The following is a 20,285-nucleotide window of genomic DNA, read 5'->3' on the forward strand; positions in this document are numbered from 1 at the left end:
AAATGTACACTCTCGGGAGCCGCAAGCCTACATTTCGTTGTACTGCACTTGTGCACTAACAATGACAATAAAAGTTGATTTGATTTGATTTTGATTTTGACTCTCATACTGAAGAGCTGCGAGACCACCTCTTGGACGTTGCACTCCTGGACCTCCTGGAAACTTTTTAAGCTTAGTATGGAATCTCTTTAATGATAGGATAGATTTGGCACTCAGGAAGAGGAGCTCCCTGCTTGTATATAAACAGCTAAGTTACATCTGATTCCTGTGAAATATAACTACCAGGGACCTAGAGCAACAAGACTCACAGAAATAAAGTAGTGAAAGTGAGTGAGGAAACCTCTTTCATGAGCCATCACCAGTCAGTCATGAAGCAAAACAGGCTCGAGGGGCTGAATGGCCTACTCCTGTTTCTATGATAGCTCAGGCACAAGTGAAGAATCAGAGCACAGTGGTGCAATGTTTTATTACAGGACTGTCTTTTTAAATGTATAGACTAGGCTGTATCATACAATACAGATCACCAAGTGATAACTACAGTTACACAATGCTTTTTTCATCAATGTGGTTAGCACTTTGAGGTGAAATAGCAGTAATATTCTGAATATTGTGACAGAAGCAAATATAGGAGTCTCACAGTTTCTTTTTTCAGTGAGACAACAGACTATTCACAAAAGTAGTGTATATTCTAACACAGTAAAACCTAAAGAATTCAATTCAACTCAGTATGTGCTCCGTACAATTCCCTACATTGCACGTAATATATTCTTACTGCAATTGTAGAGTTGCTGGAAATAACTTGGTAAAATATTTTAAGATAGATTTTGGGGAAAGGAAGCAGTGCATAGAATTCAGAGACTAGGAATGCACTATGGCTTTTATCAGAAAATGGGTTTTGTGGACAATGCCTTTTACACAGCATCAATCTTCATCCTGAAACAAACTTAAAAAAATACTGACCTACAGCGAACTACAAAATGAAACAGCCTATTCACTACAATGTGCAAAAAGGCAGTGTTCTCAATAAATACCAACTACGTACTAACGTAAAAGGAACGTAATGTGGTTTATTAAATACATGATCATATTTTTCTTTAAAGGCTCATTAATCTGTGCAGCAGACATATCGATTTCAAGCTACTTTCTGTTTACTATTTTTAAAGGAATGCAGACTAATAAAATTCTTCTCCTTCTGCTTCTTAAACTGTCTAATAACATGTGATATTGACAGGTTTGATTAAAGGCATTTAAAAGTAATTACCTACCTCTGGCAGTCATTTTCCAACATCCTGCCTTTTCCTTATCTCTCCAAATTGTTTTGTGCTCAAATGTGTTCGCCTCTGGCAGATCTCTTTACAGTTTTATAAAAAAGTGATTGATGATTTGAACTTTTTCTCTGATATTTGACAGCTGCTCATTTGCAGGTTGTGGTTATACAAAGGGCTGGGATTATGTTGTGTTAATAGACTGCTCCCATGCGGCCTGGATACCTACCAAAAGCTGCGACTTTGATTATCATGGCTTGAACATTAGACAATATCATTTCTCTCAGCAAATCTTCCTGGTTTCGACGCCAGAGGTAAGCCAAAGGCTGGAGATTAAGTCGCCTGCACCTGTGAAGGGAAAAAAAAGGTGTTCAAACTGGATATATTTCAAAAGTACTGATACAATTTCAGGTCAATCTTTTAACCCTGATCACTTCCACAATCCAGAAATGGTTCAGGTGGTGTACAGTATCCATAAACTAAAATCATCAAATTGGCATTAAAAAGTCATGAGTTTATGGTTTAAAAAAACGAGTTAACAAAGAAACACTCAGGGACTGTCACATTCATTTCAATATTAAAATGGATTGGATTTATTTCCTTGTTTGTTGGCAAACTTTCAAGAGAATTTGAGAAGATTGTGCAATTGAAATGAATCGAAGTGCATGGTGTGATGCCACAAAATGTTCAGAAGCAGGTTTCCTCCATAGTTCATCACAAGGCACATTTCTAATTTTGAGCACACTATCAAAAGTAGGTAGCTTCTTTTCAAAAGAAGAAAAACTGGAATGAGTCACCCTGGCCCTCTCTTATGCACCTCCTATTAGCTGGTTACAGAGTGACATCAATATATTACATGGAATTACACAGAATACACAGCAGAGTAACAGGCCATTCAGCCCAACCTGTCCATGCCAGCATTTATGCTCCGCTCGAGCCTCCTCCCATCCTTCCTCATCTAACTTTATCAGCATAAATCTCTATTCCCTTCTCCCTCATATGTTTATCAAGCTTCCCCTTAAATGCTATACTATTCGCCTCAACTACTCCCTGTGGCAGCGAGCTCCACAATCTCATTACTATCAAGGTAAAGAAGTTTCTTCTGAATTCACTATCTGATTTCTTGGTGATTATCTTATATTGATGACCTCTAGTTTTGCTCTTCCCCACAAATGGAAACTCTCTCTGTGACTACTCTATCAAAACCTTTCAGAATTTTAAAGACCTCTATTAGGTCATCCCTCAGCCTTCTCTTTTCAAGAGAAAAGAGACCCAGGCTGTTCATCCTTTCCTGTTAGGTATAACCTCGCAGTTCTGGTATCATCCTTCTAAATCTTTTTTGCATCTTCTCCAGTGCCTCTAGATCCTTTTTATAATATGGCGACCAGAACTGTACACAGTACTCCAAGTGTGGCCTAACCAAGGTTTGATACAAGTTTAGCATAACTTCTCTACTTTTCAATTCTACCCCTCTAGAAATAAACTTGATTTGCTTTAGTTATGGCCTCATTGACCTACGTCACTACTTTTAGTGATTTGTGCATTTGTACTCCCAGATCCCTTTGCTCATCAACCCCATTTAGATTCTTATTTTCCAAGTAATATGTGACCCCATCTTTCTTACCAAAATGAAATATCTCACACATCTATATTGAAATTCATTTGCCAATTATATGCCCATTCTTCAAGTTTATGAATATCTTCTTGTAACTTGTTGCAGTCCTCCTCAGTGTTAACTATTCCTCCCAATTTGGTGTTGTCTGCAAATTTAGAAATTGTGTTTTTGATTCCAAAGTCTAATCATTAAATTGTGAACAACAGTGGTACCGGCACTGATCCTTGTGGGACCCCACTTCCCACCTTCTGCTACCCTTTACCCCTACTCTCTGCTTTCTGTCTTGCAGCCAGCTAGCTATCCATTCTATTACTTGTCCTTTGTCTCCGTATGGTCTGACCTTATTCATTAGTCTATTATGCAGTACCGTATGGCCTGTTGGAAATCTAGATATATAACATCTACTGCATTACCCTTGTCTACTCTCTCTGTTACCTCTTCAAAGAATTCAGTGAGGTTGGTCAAGCAAGACTTTCTTTTTTGCCATGGAGGGAGTGCAGCGAAGATTCACCAGACTGATACCTGGGATGGCAGGAATGACGTATGAGGAGAGATTGGGTCGATTGGGCTTGTATTCGCTAGAGTTTAGAAGAATGAGAGGGGATTTCATTGAAACTTATAAAATTCTAACAGGACTAGACAGACTAGATGTAGGAAGGATGTTCCTGATGGCGGGGGAGTCCAGAACCAGGGGTCACAGTCTAAGGATAAGGGGTAAGCCATTTAGGACAGAGATGAGGAGGAATTTCTTCACCCAGAGAGTGGTGAACCTGTGGAATTCTCTACCACAGAAGGCAGTTGAGGCCAATTCATTAAATATATTCAAGAAGGAGTTAGATATATATATTTCTTAAGGCTAAAGGGATCAAGGGATATGGGGAGAAAGCAAGGACAGGGTACTGAATTTGGATGATCAGCCATGATCTCATTGAATGGCGGAACAGGCTCGAGGGGCCGAATGACCTACTCCTGCTCCTATCTTCTATGAAATCCATGCTGACTATACATTATTATATTTTTGGTTTCTAGATATTTTCCTATTTTCTCCTTTAGTAGGAATTTCATTATTTTTCCTACAACCAATGTTAAGCTGACTGGTCTATAGTTCCTTGACATGTTTCATCGCCCTTCTTAAATATAGGTATATTTAAATAACAAATTATTAAATATGTGTAATAGTGCCTCTGGTATCTCTTCCCTATATTCTTTTAAAATGCTTGGATGCAATCCATCCGGAGCAGGGGTTTTATCCTTTTTGAGTTTGATTAGTTTATTTAATATTTCTCCTCTTTGTTTTTTAAATGTGATTATATCATTTCTAATCTCATCTTCCAATGCCATGTCCACCTGATCTGTCTCCCTGATATAGAACTAACTAGAAGCAGGTACCCTGCCTGTATTTCTAGTTGTGAAACATGGAACAGTATGTAACGTCGGAGGGTTTCAGGTGTACTTTAAAATGGATGAAAAGAATTCTATGATTCCCACCCACCCCCACCCCCACCTGTTTTAAAATGCCAAACTTACAAAAGCATTAAAATTGCACATCTCATGATCACATCACGGCACTTGGCATCACTGGGGTAACAGGTAACTTTTACTCATTTATTTGTGAAATTTGCATTCCAATTCCAATAGACACACAAATGGAAACCCTTCCTGCCCAATAAAAAGAGATAAACATATGTATTCAATGAGCTACTCTTAGACCAAATTTCTTTTCTGTAACAGTATTCGCAGTGAATAAAAATCTAACATTCTTAAATCAGTGCATTTTATCAGCACGTGCGGCTGTTGAGTTTACTTGACTGTTGTAACAGGTATTCCTGGGATGCACTGAAATGCTGCCTTCCGGGTAAATTTGGTAAAGGAGCTATAGGTGAAGGAGGAAAACAAATATGATAATGTCTATTTTATGGTGCTTCAGAGCATCAGCATTTGCAGGATCTAAAGAACCATTCAACCTACTTCAGTCCTATTACATAGTTACTATAAACGTACTGAGTGCCAAGATCATTTTTTTAAATAATCCTTTTCCTCCACTCGCTATCATAAACAATCTATATTTGAAGTTCAAAGCAATGCATTACAGACTTTTATCCGAAACCTTTCTCGCTCATTCCCAAATAAGGCACATGGCAGAAAGCACCAATTCTTAATCAGTATCTCAATAAAGACAAGTATATTTATCTTATAGCCACCTCCAGTTCTAATGCAGTGCAAATAGGTCTGGCTGGTAGAGAGAATTTATTTCTCTCATAAAAAAACGTGTGTACATAAACCCAAACCAATATAATATAAACTATATTGGTGCTGTACCTTTTCTTTGATTAACACACTGTAGTTCTCATGTTCTAGAATTTGGAAATATTTAATATAAAGGGGCTGAAACTCAAAATAATGCAAAAATCCTGTTTTTCTTGCATTGAAATGAACAAACCATTAAAGAAATCACTGGAATACGCAATTTTGCACGATAAGATATGGCAAGGCACCCCAATACGCACTGACATCTTCATGGAGGAATGGTAAGGTGCTAGCCAGTGGAAATCTCAATTTTACAGGCCATCTCTTCTGAATGCTTCCACTGCTGCTATGGAGGCTTTTGGAGTCCAAACTCAAGATGGGAGTCATGGCCAGCTTCATCTCAACGGGAGAACAGTTACAGACAAACACAAGGAAGGAATGTCAAGACTTCATAGATATCCGCTCTATGCTTAGACAAATCATTGAGCACAGAACTGAACTTGTTCCTAGTTTTAACTGTTGCTCCCTTCTGGACTTTGCAAATTCATATTCACATTCACGTTTCTGACACAATTTCTATCCCCCAGTCTTTTGCCTGTAAATATGAAAGAGCTTTGGAGATGATGTGAATTAAAAAATTTTTTTAAAGCAACAACAAAAAAATAGTTTTGCAGCTGGTTTCAATTGTTTATTCCCGCGGTTGCTGCAATACCAGTTAATCAAATCCCTAAATTTAGCACATAGTTCTTTCTAGTAATGGGCAGACCAGATTATTTTTTGTAAAGCTTGGAGTGAATAAATGCAATCCATTTACCCAGTAAATGAAATACAATTTAACAAGTTAACAACATGCTTACACATTTTCTACTCTGACCCGCTGGTAGTCAGAAAGAATGGCACCAACTGAAACTCCCTCCACTTCTTCCTTTTCCTGCAAAACAAAAGAAAAAGAAAATCACCAATGGCACATTTTGTTTATAAAAAATCTTCCTGTCATACAGCCTGAAATGACTACCGTGCCACAGATAATTCAACAGCAATTTAAAACTGCCCAGTGATTTCAAGTAGGTCTATTTCTGTTTTGACTTTGTCTCCAGGGCCACAGCACTGTGCATATATAAAACCTTCCTACTCAGAACATATTGCTTCCATCTTTCAGGGCTGCTTCTCAAATAATTTTGAGACAACTTAAATGGTTGTCCAGACAACAAGCTGTTTAGTCATGGCTGCCTGAGGACAACTGAATTTTACAATCATTTGCTCGTCTGCATTGTTTAGTCAAATAAGTTCAATTGTGTTTCAAAAGTTTTTTTTTTATAAACAAAGCAGATCGTCAAAAGTACAACTAATGTTTGCTGGTTCTGATGCACCTCATGAAAGGAGTTGAAAATTTACAAAAGAAAACCAGAGCTTTTAAATCTTAAGTTAACAACTATATTAATGGTTTTCCTCATGCTTTGAAGGCGGTTCAATCGTCAACATAAAAAAGCATTTCCCATCGTCTCAAGGGGAAATCACCTGGCAATATCAAAATATGCACCACTGTGCAGCTACATGAGATAAATAACCTCATCCTGAGCTCATGTGGTCTTCGTTCCTTGACCGGAGTTAGTAGCATTTAGTCTTTCAAGAAGATCAATCTAAACTAAAACTAATCCAAGTTGTACCAAGTCAATAAATGAATGAAAGCACAGGCTGGAGAGTTCTGTAAGTGGAATAAGGAACACCACACCTGTTAGCCAATTTAACAACCATCTTTCATTCATTCGACCTCTATGGTTTCTTCTGTTCATATCTTGTGAAAGATGCTTGCTATGGGGGGAAATGGAGATAAGGAATAAACACATTTCCTATTTCAGGAAATAGACACATTGGGCCTGAAATTGCGATTGGAGGCTTCCTGCAGGTGGATGCCTCCAACCTGTAAAAAAAAATCTATGAATGTACCTCGTGGCCCGGGAAGCATGGAGTTGCGATCCTGGGCCTCTCCAGGTCTGTGCGGGCAGAACCCCACGTATCCCAGGGGTACAGGTGGTTCGCAAGCACCCCTGGGATCATGTGGGCCGGCCCAACCGATAAAAGAAGGGGATCCCTATTCATACTTATGGGAGTTCTGTACGCACCGATCCTCCCATAAGTATGAATGGGGATCATGTAAAAAAATACATGAGCACATGAAATAAATAAATAAATACATACATACATATTTAAAATGCCATTTAATTAAATATTTTAAATGAAAATGTAATTAAAAACATTTTTTTATATGATTTAACGGGTTAAAAATAAACTTATCTTATTGGACAGGGTTTTTAATGTATAAATGAGTGATAACATTTTATTTTTCTACTTTTTAAAACTCTTATGCTGGTAAAAGCAGGCCTTACCAGGCATAAGAATTTCACAGGCATTCAGCGGGCGGAAGTTGGGCAAATAGCGCAACTCTCCACCCGCAGAGTCCCTTCTCCCGGGGATGCAGAAGATCTGTCCAGAGGATTCTTGACAGATTGCAAGTTCCGGGTTTTTGCGCATGCACTTCGCATGCCTAAACCCGGAACATGCGCGGCCCTTACGGGCGAGTGCGTACCTCGTACACACCCGTGGGGGTCGCAAAATATGGCTCATTATTGAGAGTTACTGCCCTGGTAAGCTACAACAAAATCTAGGTAACTATCTTGTTCTGGGAGGTGACCACAAGACCTTTGGTAAACCCACATCTCAAAAATGAAACAAGCCATTTTCGTCCAAAGGCTCCACTCATGAGGTTGGGTCTTATCTCTGCTGAGGGACTTTAATCATTACATTCTCCACATCAGTGCTGTGCTGAGCAGAAACAACTGAGTTTCCAATGGTACCAGTGCCAGATTTGAATGCTAGCAAGGGAGAACAGCTTGGATCATGTCGTTCCATCTTTCATTGTCTTTTCTGTTCAGACTGCTCTGAGCTTTAGTCTTTTCTGTATATATAAGGAGCTATATGTCATAGACATATATCTCTGAGTCTACACTTGGTGGGTACTTTGTCCTGTTAAGAAGGTATTAGTCGCTAGGGTGGAAGATGGGAGAGGAGCCAGTGACTGATATATCTTCAGATAACCAACCTATAATGTTGCGCCAGTGACCACTTTGAGAGAAAATTTAGCTGTAATCTTTTCATGAATATATTGGGCACCAAAAAATAAGTGACTTATGTTATCAGCCCTAGGGTTTATCTTTATGCTGCAACTAAATCTCACCTGGAGGGACAGACATCTTACTGAATTACTGTAAGTCTTTCTGCTGGTAGAAAGATCACAAATGCATTGTTGGAAATCGGGTCCCAATAAAGAATAGGTCTTAAAATGGATTTCTCTTTATTTATGATGATGCCCCATCTCCTAAAGGCTCCAAATTTGCTGAATCACCGCCTCAGTAGAGACCACATAGAGGTAGGCAATCCATGCAGGTTACAGAAATAAATGTTGTCACCACCAAAAGACAATAGACAACCTAAGAACTGATGGAAGCTCAAACACTAGCACAGTGGAATCCTGTCATACTGTCCACCATTTGTAAAAATCAATCGTTAATAATGAACAAATCTATTTTACAATAGCACAACCCACTCATATGATCTCATTGCAGCTGTTTACACTAACCAGGTTGTAGTGATCAATTTAATGGCAGTTCCCCATTGTTTGTAGAAACATTTTCATTTGCACAGTCCACCATATGAATGGGTAACAATATGCTAATAGTTGCAAATTAATTATCCTCAATTGGCCTGAATTGGATAACTGTAAAGGATCTAAGGATGACTCACTGACTGCACTGCTAAGTAGTGTCGCTCAGTGCTCACCAGCACTTTAAACACCTGAGCAGTGCTCCCTCAAGAGGCAGGTGCTAACATTCTGAGCAGCACTACTTAGCAATCTAAGTCACATTGTGGATCATGGGATCAGCAGTAACTCTCATCATATCAGACGGCAGCAATACCTTAGCAGCCAGTTATAGCAAGTATAGAAGATTGAGGGGTGATCTGATCAAGGTGTTTAAAATGTTTAAAGGATTTTATATGGTAGATACCGAGAACAACAACAACTTGCAATTGTATAGCGCCTTTAACGTAGCAAAACATCACAAGGAGCTTCACAGGAGCATTAGCAAACAAAATTTGATGACAAGTCACATAAGATGATATTAGGGCAGAAAGAGGTAGGTTTTAAGGAGTGTCTTAAAGGAGGAAAGCGAGGTAGAGCGGTTTAGGGAGGGAATTCCAGAGCTTAGGACCTCAGCAGCTGAAGGCACGACCACCAATGGTGGAGTGATCAAAATAGGAGATGCACAAGAGGCCAGAATTGGAGGAGCGCAGATATTTCGGAGGGTTGTAGGGCTGGAGGAGGTTACAGAGATAGGAAGGGGAGGAGGCGATGGAGGGATTTGAAAACAAGGATGAGAATTTTTAAATCGAGGCATTGCTCAACCAGGAGCCAATGTAGGTCAGCGAGCACAGGAGTGATGGGTGAACGGGACTTGGTGCAAATTAGGATACAGGCAGCAGAGTTTTGGATGAGCTTAAGTTTATGTAGGATGGAAGATGGGAGGCTGGCCAGGAGAACATTGGAATAGTCAAGTCTAGAGGTAATAAAGGCCTGGATAAGGGTTTTAGCAGCAGATGAGCTGAGGCAGTGTCAGAGTCGAACGATGTTACAGAGGTGGAAGTAGACAGTCTTGGTGATGGAGCAGATGTGTGGTTGGAAACTCAACTTGGGGTCAGGTTTGTGAACAGTCTTGCTCAGACCCCTATGGTCCAGTATTGGCTGAAGTCCTCTACGATCTGTAGGACTAAAAGTACTTGGAGTAAAACCATGAGTCTTCTTGTTCTGATAGTGCTCTTTCTGTAGCCCTTGAACTGTACTTTGCACCTCTTGGGTCCACCCAAAAAAAAGTCCTGTGACATTTTGGATAGATCCAATAAATTGAAGGTCAAGGCTTTTATTTTTCCTCACCCAGATGATGGCCAACCACTCAAAAACTTTTGAATACAATTGCCTCAGAGGCACTGTCAACATTGTGATCGGCAGTGACTCTGAATCATCATTAGGGAAGGGGCAGAGGTAGGAGGAAGCACCAGAAGGTTTCTTCTGCCCAGCCCCTTGCTGTGAAATGCACCCTGTCTGAATTAGTTAAATTCACAACAAAACCTCCATTAATCTAGAAGGAATCTCTTTGCTAGATATATTATGGCTTTTATGGATTTGGGCTCTTACATGGTAAGCCTAGAACTCCTCTGCTCTTCTGATGCTTCTTGAAGCTTCTGAGTTTCTCTTTAATTTAATTTGCTCACCAAAAATCCGTTAGCAAAGAAAGGCAATTTGGAAAGCCACTTTTAGAGGTCTATGGGCTGAATGGACAAACAATGGCTAGCATTTAAAGAAATAATACACAATTTACAACAAATATACCTTCCTTTAAGGCACAAAAACCCCACAGGAAAAGTGGTCCAACCATGGCTCACAAGAAGTTAAAGATAGTATTAGATCAAAGGAAGAGGCTTATAATGTTGCCAAAAAGAGTAGTAAGCCTGAGGATTGGGAGGATTTTAGAATTCAGCAAAGGAGGACCAAGGAATTGATAAGGAAAGAGAAAAAAGAATATGAGAGTAAATTAGCAAGAGACATAAAAACAGACTGTAAACGTTTCTATAGGTATGTAAATAGGAAGAGATTAGTGAAAGTAAATGTGAGCCCATTAGAGGCAGAAGCAGGAGAAATTATAATGGGCAATAAGGTAATGGCAGAGACATTAAACAAATACTTTGTATCTGTCTTCACGGTAGAAGACACAAAAAACATTCTAGAAATAATGGGGAACCAAGGGTCGAGAGAGAATGAGGAACTTAAAGAAATCAGTATAAGCAAAGACATAGTACTGGAGAAATTAATGGGACTAAGTGGCGACAAATCCTCTGGACCGGACGACCTGCATCCTAGGGTTTTAAAAGAGGTAGCTGCAGAGTGGACGCACTGGTATTAATCTTCCAGAATTCCCTAGATTCTAGAACATTCCCCAAGGTTTCAAAGGTAGCAAACATAACCCCGCTATTTAAGAAAGGAGGAAGAGAAAAAAACAGGGAAATATAGGCCAGTTAGCCTGATGTCAGTAGTAGGCAAAATGCTGGAATCTATTATTAGGGACATGGTAACAGGGCACTTAGAAAATCATAATATGATTAGGCAGAGTCAACATGGTTTTATGAAAAGGAAATCGTGTTTGACAAATCTGTTAGAATTTTTTGAAGAAGAAGTAATTAAGACTTATCACACCATTGAAAATTTATTTACACTGGAATGGACAAGCCCTAACTTTTTCTGGTAGATTTAGTAAGTACTGCAACTTCACGTCGTTCCATATATTTCAATGCCGAGTCTCTCGGCGAGATACCATTATCACGCAGTTTTTGGAGAAGCAGGGCAACTCGGATAGCAACTACAAAAGCAAAATACTGCAGATGCTGGAAATCTGAAATAAAAACAGAAAATGCTGGAAATACTCAGCAGGTCAGGCAGCATCTGTGGAGAGAGAAACAGTGTTAACGTTTCAGTTCAATGACCCTTCATCAGAACTGGGAGCAACTTCCTGATTTCCGCATGTGCGATCGCCAGAAGTTGCTGACCAATATCGACTAATATCCACATAAATAACGGCGAGCGCTGTTAGCCTCACTGTTATTTCTGCAGCAAAATCTGACCCAATACATTATTCTTCAGGCCTGTTCTGAGACATTTATTTTCTTCAAAGTTCTGAGATCTGAACCTTATTTTGCTGCAACTTGCATGTCAACTTTTGTCTCAGATGGAACCCAATTTAACAAAAAAACAAACCAGTATCTTTAGTGGTTCCTGTAACTTGAAAATCACCCTGGGCTCAGGCCCAAGTTACTTTAGTCATTCGGTTCATTTTCAACAGGCAGCCTAAGTCTCAGAGCAGAATGTACCTGGTTCCTTGCTTGCCATTTATTTCAAGGGAAGCAAGATATCAATAAAACTAGTTTATTTATCCAGTTTTCCAGCGATGAACCCATAAACTTCCATTCTTGAGGCAAAATTTTAATCTTTTTGGACACATCTAACTGTAAAATTTCCAGTACCACAGCATGTCTAACAGAGAAAGAACTTGAAGTGAGGAAGTTCGCTACAAAGTTAGTAGATAAGTATTGGGGGGAGGCAGGGATGGGAAATGGGAACAGGTCTGTGTTTAAATCGAACAGTTCCCAGCGCGTACATTTTCAAAACGAACCAGTGTTCAACGAGTCACTTATCAGGTTTGGTGAAAAGCCTGATATAGGCATCCAATTATTGTGATATGTTTACAGTTATTGAGATGGTGCTTACAGCTGTACATTTATCAAACTGGGGTGATGCTACTGCAAATTTCATTGACCATCTTTCCATATTTTTTTAAGCAGATGAGTGTATGTGGCAAAGCTCACTGTCAGAATTTGATTTCCAGCAATTTTCAAATGCTGCAGCACTAGTAGGCCAACATTAAAGAGATTCTGCAGCATAAAGCACAAGATACAGAATTATTTCTGGTTTTGATAAATACATTTTTTTATAACTAAACCTTAATCCACACTTACTTTGAAGTTGAAACCTGCTTTCAAAATCCTTAAATGCACACAAACATCAGCTAGGCAGTGGAGTATTGTAAAATAAGATTATGTCATTGACGATAATAACATGTAAAGTTGTCTCACTGAATATGGTAATTTTCTCAAAACACAATAAACCCAATCTAAGTACAGCTACGAAATTACTTCCTTTGCTACAAAACCTTTGTAGCAAATCTTAAGGACAGTAAGTGGCAATTGTAAACCCCACTCCAGGACTTCAGCACATAATCTCGGCTGACACTTCAATGCAATATGCGGCTGGAGAAGAACTGGGAGTGAGAAGGGGAGGATCCAGTTGTCGTGGTCCACATAGGAACCAACGACATAGGTAAAACTAGGAATGAGGTTCTGTCGAGAGAGTTTGAGGAGTTGGGGTCCAAATTAAAAAGCAAAACCTCAAAAGGTAATAATCTCTGGATTGTTACCTGAGCCACGCGCCAATTGGCATAGGGATAAGCAGATTAGAAGGTTAAATGCATGGCTCAAAGAGTGGAGTGGGAGGCAGGGGTTTTGCTTCATGGGGCACTGGCACCAGTACTGGGGAAAGAGGGAGCTGTTCCGTTGGGACGGGCTCCACTTAAACCGGGATGGAACCAGTGTCCTGGCGAATCAAATAACTTGGGCTTTAAACTAATGAAGGGGGGTGGGGTGGGAGGATTCAGAAGAGTAAATTTAAAAGCAGCAAGAAATACGTCAAAGCTCTAGAGCAGAGCAGAGTTTTGGGTGAAAATACACAGAGTGAGTCAGGAAGGGACAGAGAGAGTAACAAAGGTAATAGGGCATCAGTGACTAAGGTGGCATCAGGGAAAAGTAGAAAAAAGCCAAAGCTAAAGGCACTATATCTGAATGCGCGAAGCATTCACAACAAAATAGATTAATTAATAGCAGAGATAGAAATTAATAGGTTTGATCTAATAGCCATTACAGAGATGTGGTTGCGAAGTGACCAAGGTTGGGAACTAAATATTCCAGGATATTTAACTTTTAGAAGAGATAGGCAAAATGGAAAAGGAGGAGGGGTAGCCCTGGTAATAAAGGATGGGATAAAGGCAGTAGAGAGAAAGGATCTTAGCTCTGAAAATCAAGAAGTAGAATCAGTTTGGGTGCAGCTAAGAAACAGCAAGGGGTAGAAAACATTGGTGGGAATTGTTTATAGGCCCCCAAACAGTAGTTGTAATGTCGGGCAGAGTATAAATCAGGAAATTAGAGGCGCATGTAACAAGGGTAATACAGTAATCATGGGGACTTTAATCTACATATAGACTGGGCAAACTAAATTTGCAGTAATAGTGTGGAGGACGGATTCATGGAATGTATGCAAGATAGTTTTCTAGATCAGTATGTTGAGGAATCAACTAGGGAACAGGCTATTTTAGATCTAGTATTGTGCAATGAGAAAGGGTTATTTAATAACCTTGTAGTAAAGGGGCCCTTAGGGAAGAGTGACCATAATATGATAGAATTTTATATTAAGATTGAAAGTGATTTAGTTCAATCCAAAACTAGGATCTTCAATCTAAACAAAGCAAACTATGTAGGTATGAGGGGCGAGTTGGCTATGGTAGTTTGAGAAACTACATTAAAAGGTGTGACGGTAGGCAAGCAATGGCTAGCATTTAAAGAATTAATATGTAATTTACAACAAATATACATTCCTTTAAAGCACGAAAGCCCTACAGGAAAAGTGGTCCAACTGTAGCTAAGAAGAGAAGTTAAAGATAGTATTAGATCAAAGGAAGAAGCTTATAATGTTGCCAAAAAGAGCAGTAAGCCTGAGGATTGGGAGGATTTTAGAATTCAGCAAGGGAGGACCAAGAAATTGATAAAGAAAGGGAAAATGGAATATGAGAGTAAACTAGCAAGAGACACAAAAACAGACTGTAAAAGTTTCTATCGCTATGTAAAAAGGAAAAGATTAGCGAAAGTAAACGTGGGTCTCTTACAGGCTGAGACAGGAGAAATTATAATGGGGAATAAGGAAATGGCAGCGAAATTAAACAAATACTTTGGGCTGGATTTTGCTACGGGGGCAGGTTGGAGGTGGGAAACCCACATTCGGGCTTGTTGTCCCGCCTCCATGGAGATGTGGCCAACCCACTGGATTTTCCTCTGATTGACCTTGTTGAGCCTGCCCTGTGGGCTCAGCAGGCCAATTAAGGGCCACCCGGCAACAGGTGACGTCAGAGATTGACATTTCATCTGTCAAAAGCTTTTGGCAGATGAAATATCAGTGTTTAACAGCTGTTTGAAGCTGTCAAGCACTGAAAAACTGCTAATTCAGCCTCAGTCCTTTCTCAGGATAACTTTAAAATCATTTTGCTGCAGAAACCAAGAAGCTGATTTTTTTTTAAAAATCGGAGCTTCTGTGGTTCTTGCAGCCGACTCCCGACACCGGAATGCAGGACTCCTGTAAAGGTAAGTAAAAGTAAGTTAAACTTATTTAAACACTTTAAACACTTGCAAAACACTTACCTTTGCACTCCTGCACCCCTCCCTCACCTGAACACTGGGCATCTCGACCCCTCCAAGACCTCAGACCCACGTCCCGCCTCGAAAACTTTTCATGGTTTGGAGCTGTCGGGAAGCCCACAAACCAGCAATAAAAATCGCGAATAGGCAAAAAACTACCTGTTAACTACCTGTTAACAGGCAGTTTAATTGCCTTTAATCCCTTCCCGCCTCTGGGAGTCGGGTTCCAGCACTTGTCAGCAACCCGACTCCTATGAAATTGACATGGAGGCGGGTTGGAGGCGGGATGGGGTCGGGACCCCCGGATCTCCGATTTTTATCGCCCGCACGCCTCCAACCCGACTCCAGGGGCTTAGGAAAATCCAGCCCTTTGTGTCTGTCTTCGTGGAAAAAGACGCAAAAAACCTCCCAGAAATAGTAGAGAACCAAGGGTCTAGCGAGAATGAGGAACTGAAAGAAATTAGTATTCGTAAAAAAAGTGGAGAAATTAATGGGACTGAAAGCCGATAAATCCCCTGGACCTGATGGCCTACATCCTAGGGTTTTGAAAGAGGTGGCTATAGAGATAGTGGATGCGTTGATTGTCATCTTCCAAAATTCTATTGATTCTAGAACGATTCCGCAGATTGGAAGGTAGCAAATGTAACCCCACTATTTAAGAAAGGAGGGAGAGAGAAAATGGGGAACTACAGACCAGTTAGCCTGACATCAATAGTAGGGAAAATGCTAGAATCTATTATTAAGGACGTGGTAACAGGGCATTTAGAAAATAATAATAGGATTGGACAGAGACAACACAGAATTATGAAAGGAAAATCATGTTTGACAAATCTGTTAAGAGTTTTTTGAGGTTGTAACGAGCAGAATAGATAAGGGGGAACCAGTGGATGTGATGTATTTGGATTTTCAGAAGTCATTCGATAAGATGCCACACAAGATGTCATTAAACAAAAGTAGGGCTCATGGGATTGGGGGTAATATATTAGCATGGATTGATTAACAGACAGAAAACAGAGAGTAGGAATAAACGGGTCATTTTTGGGTTGGCAGGCTGTAACCAGTGGGGTACCGCAAGGATCAGTGCTCGGGCCTCAGCTATTCACAATCTATATCAATGATTTGGATGAGGGGACCAAATGTAATATATCCAAGTTTGCTGATGATACAAAGCGAGGTGAGAATGTAAGCTGTGAGGAGGATGCAAGGAGGCTTCAAGGGGATATAGAAAAGCTAAAGGAGTGGGCAAGAACATGGCAAATGGAATATAATGTGGAGAAATGTGAAGTTATCCACTTTGGTAGGAAAAATAGAAAAGCAGAGTATTTTTTAAATGGTGAGAGATTGGGAAATGTTGGTGTTCAGAGGGACCTGGTGTCCTTGTACACGAATCACTGAAGGTTAACATGCAGTTACAGCAAGTAATTAAGAAAGCAAATGGTATGTTGGCCTTTATTACAAGAGGATTTGAGTATAAGAGTAAAGATGTATTACTGCAATTATATAGGGCCCTGGTGAGACAACACCTGGAGTATTGTGTACAGTTTTGGTCACCTTACCTAAGGAAGGCTATACTTGCCATAGAGGGAGTGCAACAAAGGTTCACCAGACTGGTTCCTGGGATGGGGGGATTGTCATATGAGGAGAGATTGAGTAGACTGGGCCTATATTCTCTAGAGTTTAGAAGAATGAGAGGCAATCTCATTGAAACATACAAAATTCTTACAGGGCTTAGATGCAGGGAGGATGTTTCCCCTGGCTAGGGAGTCTAGAACCAGGGGTCACAGTCTCAGAATAAGGGGTCAGCAATTTAGGACTGAGATGAGGAGAAATTTCTTCACTCAGAGGGGGGTGAATCTTTGGAATTCTCTACTCCAGAGGGCTGTGGAGGCTCAGTCGTTGAGTATATTCAAGACAGAGATCGCTAGATTTTTGGCTATTAAGGGAATCAAGAGATATGGGGATAGTGCAGGAAAGTAGAGTTGAGGTAGAAGATCAGCCATGATCTTATTGAATGGCAGAGCAGGCTCGAGGGGCCGAATGGCCTACTCCTACTACTACTTCTTATGTTCTTATACTAAGGGAGTACTGTATTGTCGGAGCAGGTACTGTCTTTTGGATAAGTCGTTAAACTTCATGACTAAGGTCAGAGCATGTGGAGGCACGGGACAGGTAACTGAATGGATAGTAAGCTGGCTACAAAACAGAATACGAAGAACAGAGAGTAGGGCTTAAGTATAGCTACTCAGACTGGCAAAAGGTGAGAAGTGGTTTTCCACAGGGATCGGTGCTGGAACCACTGTTGTTCACAATTTACATTAATGATTTGGACTCGGAAATCGGAAGTACAATTTCAAAATTTGCAGACGACACCAAATTGGGAAGTGTAGTTAATACAAAGGAAGTATGTGACAAATTACAGGAAGACATTAATAAGCTCGCAGAATGGCGAGTAATTGGCAAATGGATTTCAATATAGATAAGTGTGAGGTGGTGCATTTTGGTACGAAGAAGAAGGAGGCCACATACTGTTTGGAGTCTGAATGGGGTAGAAGAGCAAAGGGATCTAGGGGTACAGATGCACAAATCACGAAAAGTAGCAATAGAGGTTAAAAAGGCCATTAAAAAAAAGCAAACCAAGCATTGTGGTTCATTTCTAGAGGGATAGAACTGTAAAGCAGAGAAGTTAAGTTAAACTTGTATAGAACCTTGGTTAGACCACACTGGGAGTACTGTGCACAGCCTGGTCTCCACATCATAAAAAGGATATAGAGGTGCAAAAAAGATTCATGAGGATGATACCAGAACTGAGAGGATATACTTAGTGACGTAAGAAAACTACTAGGCACTTGGTCTAGTATTAAACAAGGCTTTAATCAACTGTTTTTCAACATGGAGAGAGATCTAGTTGTGTCCTTCACTAGTTCCTGTTAAAGAATGTCCTGAGCAAGCTGGACCCATGCCCGAGTATTTATACTCTCCCTGGACAGCGCCACCAGCAGCCCGCCCAGTATCATTTCATAAGTCATTTCTACATGAATGACAAGATTCATGTCACTTAGTTAGTTGTTAGTTGGTACGATTGCACTAGGATGAGGGTAAGTGTGAGGGATGGCTAGTGAGATGGGGATGTGATAATGTAGATAGAGAGGGATGGATGGGTGGAGGTGCAAGATAAGTTGGTGTGAGTAAAGATGTACAGGAGTAGGGTAGAGAAGGCAGCGTGATGGGGATGTGATGAGAGGCACAGCAGGGTGAGGTTGAGTATGGCTTTGTCTTAACGTTTCATGATCTAATGAGATCATTGAAAGATTTGCGCCACTGCAGCCTGGTCCTCCTGACGACATCCCTGCTTGTGCCCTCCTGTGCAATGTGCAACCAGGCTGCGTTGGTCTCTTAGGGAGGTCTTTTCCACCCATGGGAAGGGAAGAGGACCTCCCTGCGTGCAGTGACTCCCTCCATAAGCATATGGAGGGAGTCATGGGAGAATCTGGGTGCAGCTCTGCACCTCTGTGCAGCGTTCGCAGCACCTCAATGCTGTAAAACACTGACAGCACAAACGTCAAAAGAAAGTTGGCCATGGTCCCTTTAAGGAAACCGGCTGATGACGCGTCATGAATGATGTCACCAGACCCGCTTCCTCTAATTGGGCTGGGAAACATGCTGGGCGGGCTTAACAAGCCCCATTAAGGTAAATTCATTTTCCAGAGTGGGATGGAGCTAGCAATGGGGCTGCGACCTGCCATCGACATCGCCCGCCCCGAACCCACTGAGGTAAGGAAAATCACGGCCATTGAAAGGGTTTGATATGGTAGACATAAAGAAATTGTTCCCACCTGTAGGGGAGTCCAAAACTAGAGATCATAAATATAAGATAGTCACTCATAAAGCCAATAGGGAATTCAGAAAAAACCTCTTTACCCAAAGAGTGGTAAGAATGTGGAACATGCTACCATAAGGAGCACTTGAGGCGAATAGCATAGATGCATTTAAGGGGAAGCTAGATAAACACACGAGGGAGAAAAGAATAGAAGGATATGCTGATAGGGATAGATGAAGTAGGGTGGGAGGAGGCTCGTGTGGAGCATAAATGCTGGCATAGACCACTTGGGCCGAATGACCTGTTTGTGCTGTACACTCGATAATGTAACTCGATGACAATGATGTAACTGAGGCTCCATAGAAACATAGAAGATAGGAGCAGGAGTATGCCATTTGGCCCCTTGAGCCTGTTCCGCCATTTAATGAGATCATGGCTGATCATCCAAATTCAGTACCCTGTCCCTGCTTTCTCCCCATATCCCTTTAGCCTTAAGAAATATATCTAACTCTTTCTTGAATATATTTAATGAATTGGCCTCAACTGCCTTCTGTGGTAGAGAATTCCACAGGTTCACCACTCTCTGGGTGAAGAAATTCCTCCTCATCTCAGTCCTAAATGGCTTACCCCTTATCCTTAGACTCTGACTCCTGATTCTGGACTCCCCCACCATCCGGAACATCCTTCCTGCATCTAGTCTGTCTAGTCCTGTTAGAATTTTATAAGTTTCAATGAGATCCCCTCTCATTCTTCTAAACTCTAGCGAATATAAGCCTAATCGACCCAATCTCTCCTCATACGTCATTCCTGCCATCCCAGGTATCAGTCTGGTGAATCTTCGCTGCACTCCCTCCATGGCAAGAACATCCTTCCTCAGATAAGGTGACCAAAACTGCACACAATACTCAAGGTGTGGTCTCACCAAGGCCCTGTACAACTGCAGCAAGACATCCTTGCTCCTGTACTCGAATCCTCTCGCTATGAAGGCCAACATACCATTTGCCTTCTTAACCGCCTGCACCTGCATGCTTACCTTCAGCGACTGGTGCACAAGGACACCCAGGTCTCATTGCACTTCCCCTTTTCCCAATCTATTGCCGTTCAGATAATAATCTGTCTTCCTGTTTTTGCCACCGAAGTGGATAACCTCGCATTTATCCACATTATACTGCTTTTGCCATGCATCTGCCCAATCACCCAACCTGTCCAAATCATACTG

At 40.8% G+C, this 20,285-nt stretch overlaps 1 protein-coding gene across 4 annotated transcripts in view; it reads right to left on the minus strand.

Moving 5' to 3' along the window:
- dph6 (diphthamine biosynthesis 6) overlaps nt 1-20,285 on the minus strand; it is a 307,645-nt gene that overhangs the window by 219,317 nt on the left and 68,043 nt on the right. For all 4 annotated transcript variants that reach the window (XR_015080288.1, XM_086003446.1, XM_086003444.1 and 1 more), the window contains exons 4-5: nt 5,985-6,058; nt 1,495-1,613 (exon numbers count right to left, since the gene is read on the minus strand). Coding sequence is in view for 3 of the 4 variants with exons in the window: in XM_086003446.1 (XP_085859572.1) it covers nt 1,495-1,613; nt 5,985-6,058 (193 nt within the window). In the remaining variant the exon portion in view is untranslated. The remainder of the gene's footprint in view (nt 1-1,494; nt 1,614-5,984; nt 6,059-20,285) is intronic.

This window comes from Somniosus microcephalus, chromosome 12 (assembly GCF_052327205.1).
Source record: "Somniosus microcephalus isolate GS21.2 chromosome 12, FLI_Smic_1.0, whole genome shotgun sequence".
In the NCBI taxonomy this organism is placed as follows: domain Eukaryota; kingdom Metazoa; phylum Chordata; class Chondrichthyes; order Squaliformes; family Somniosidae; genus Somniosus; species Somniosus microcephalus.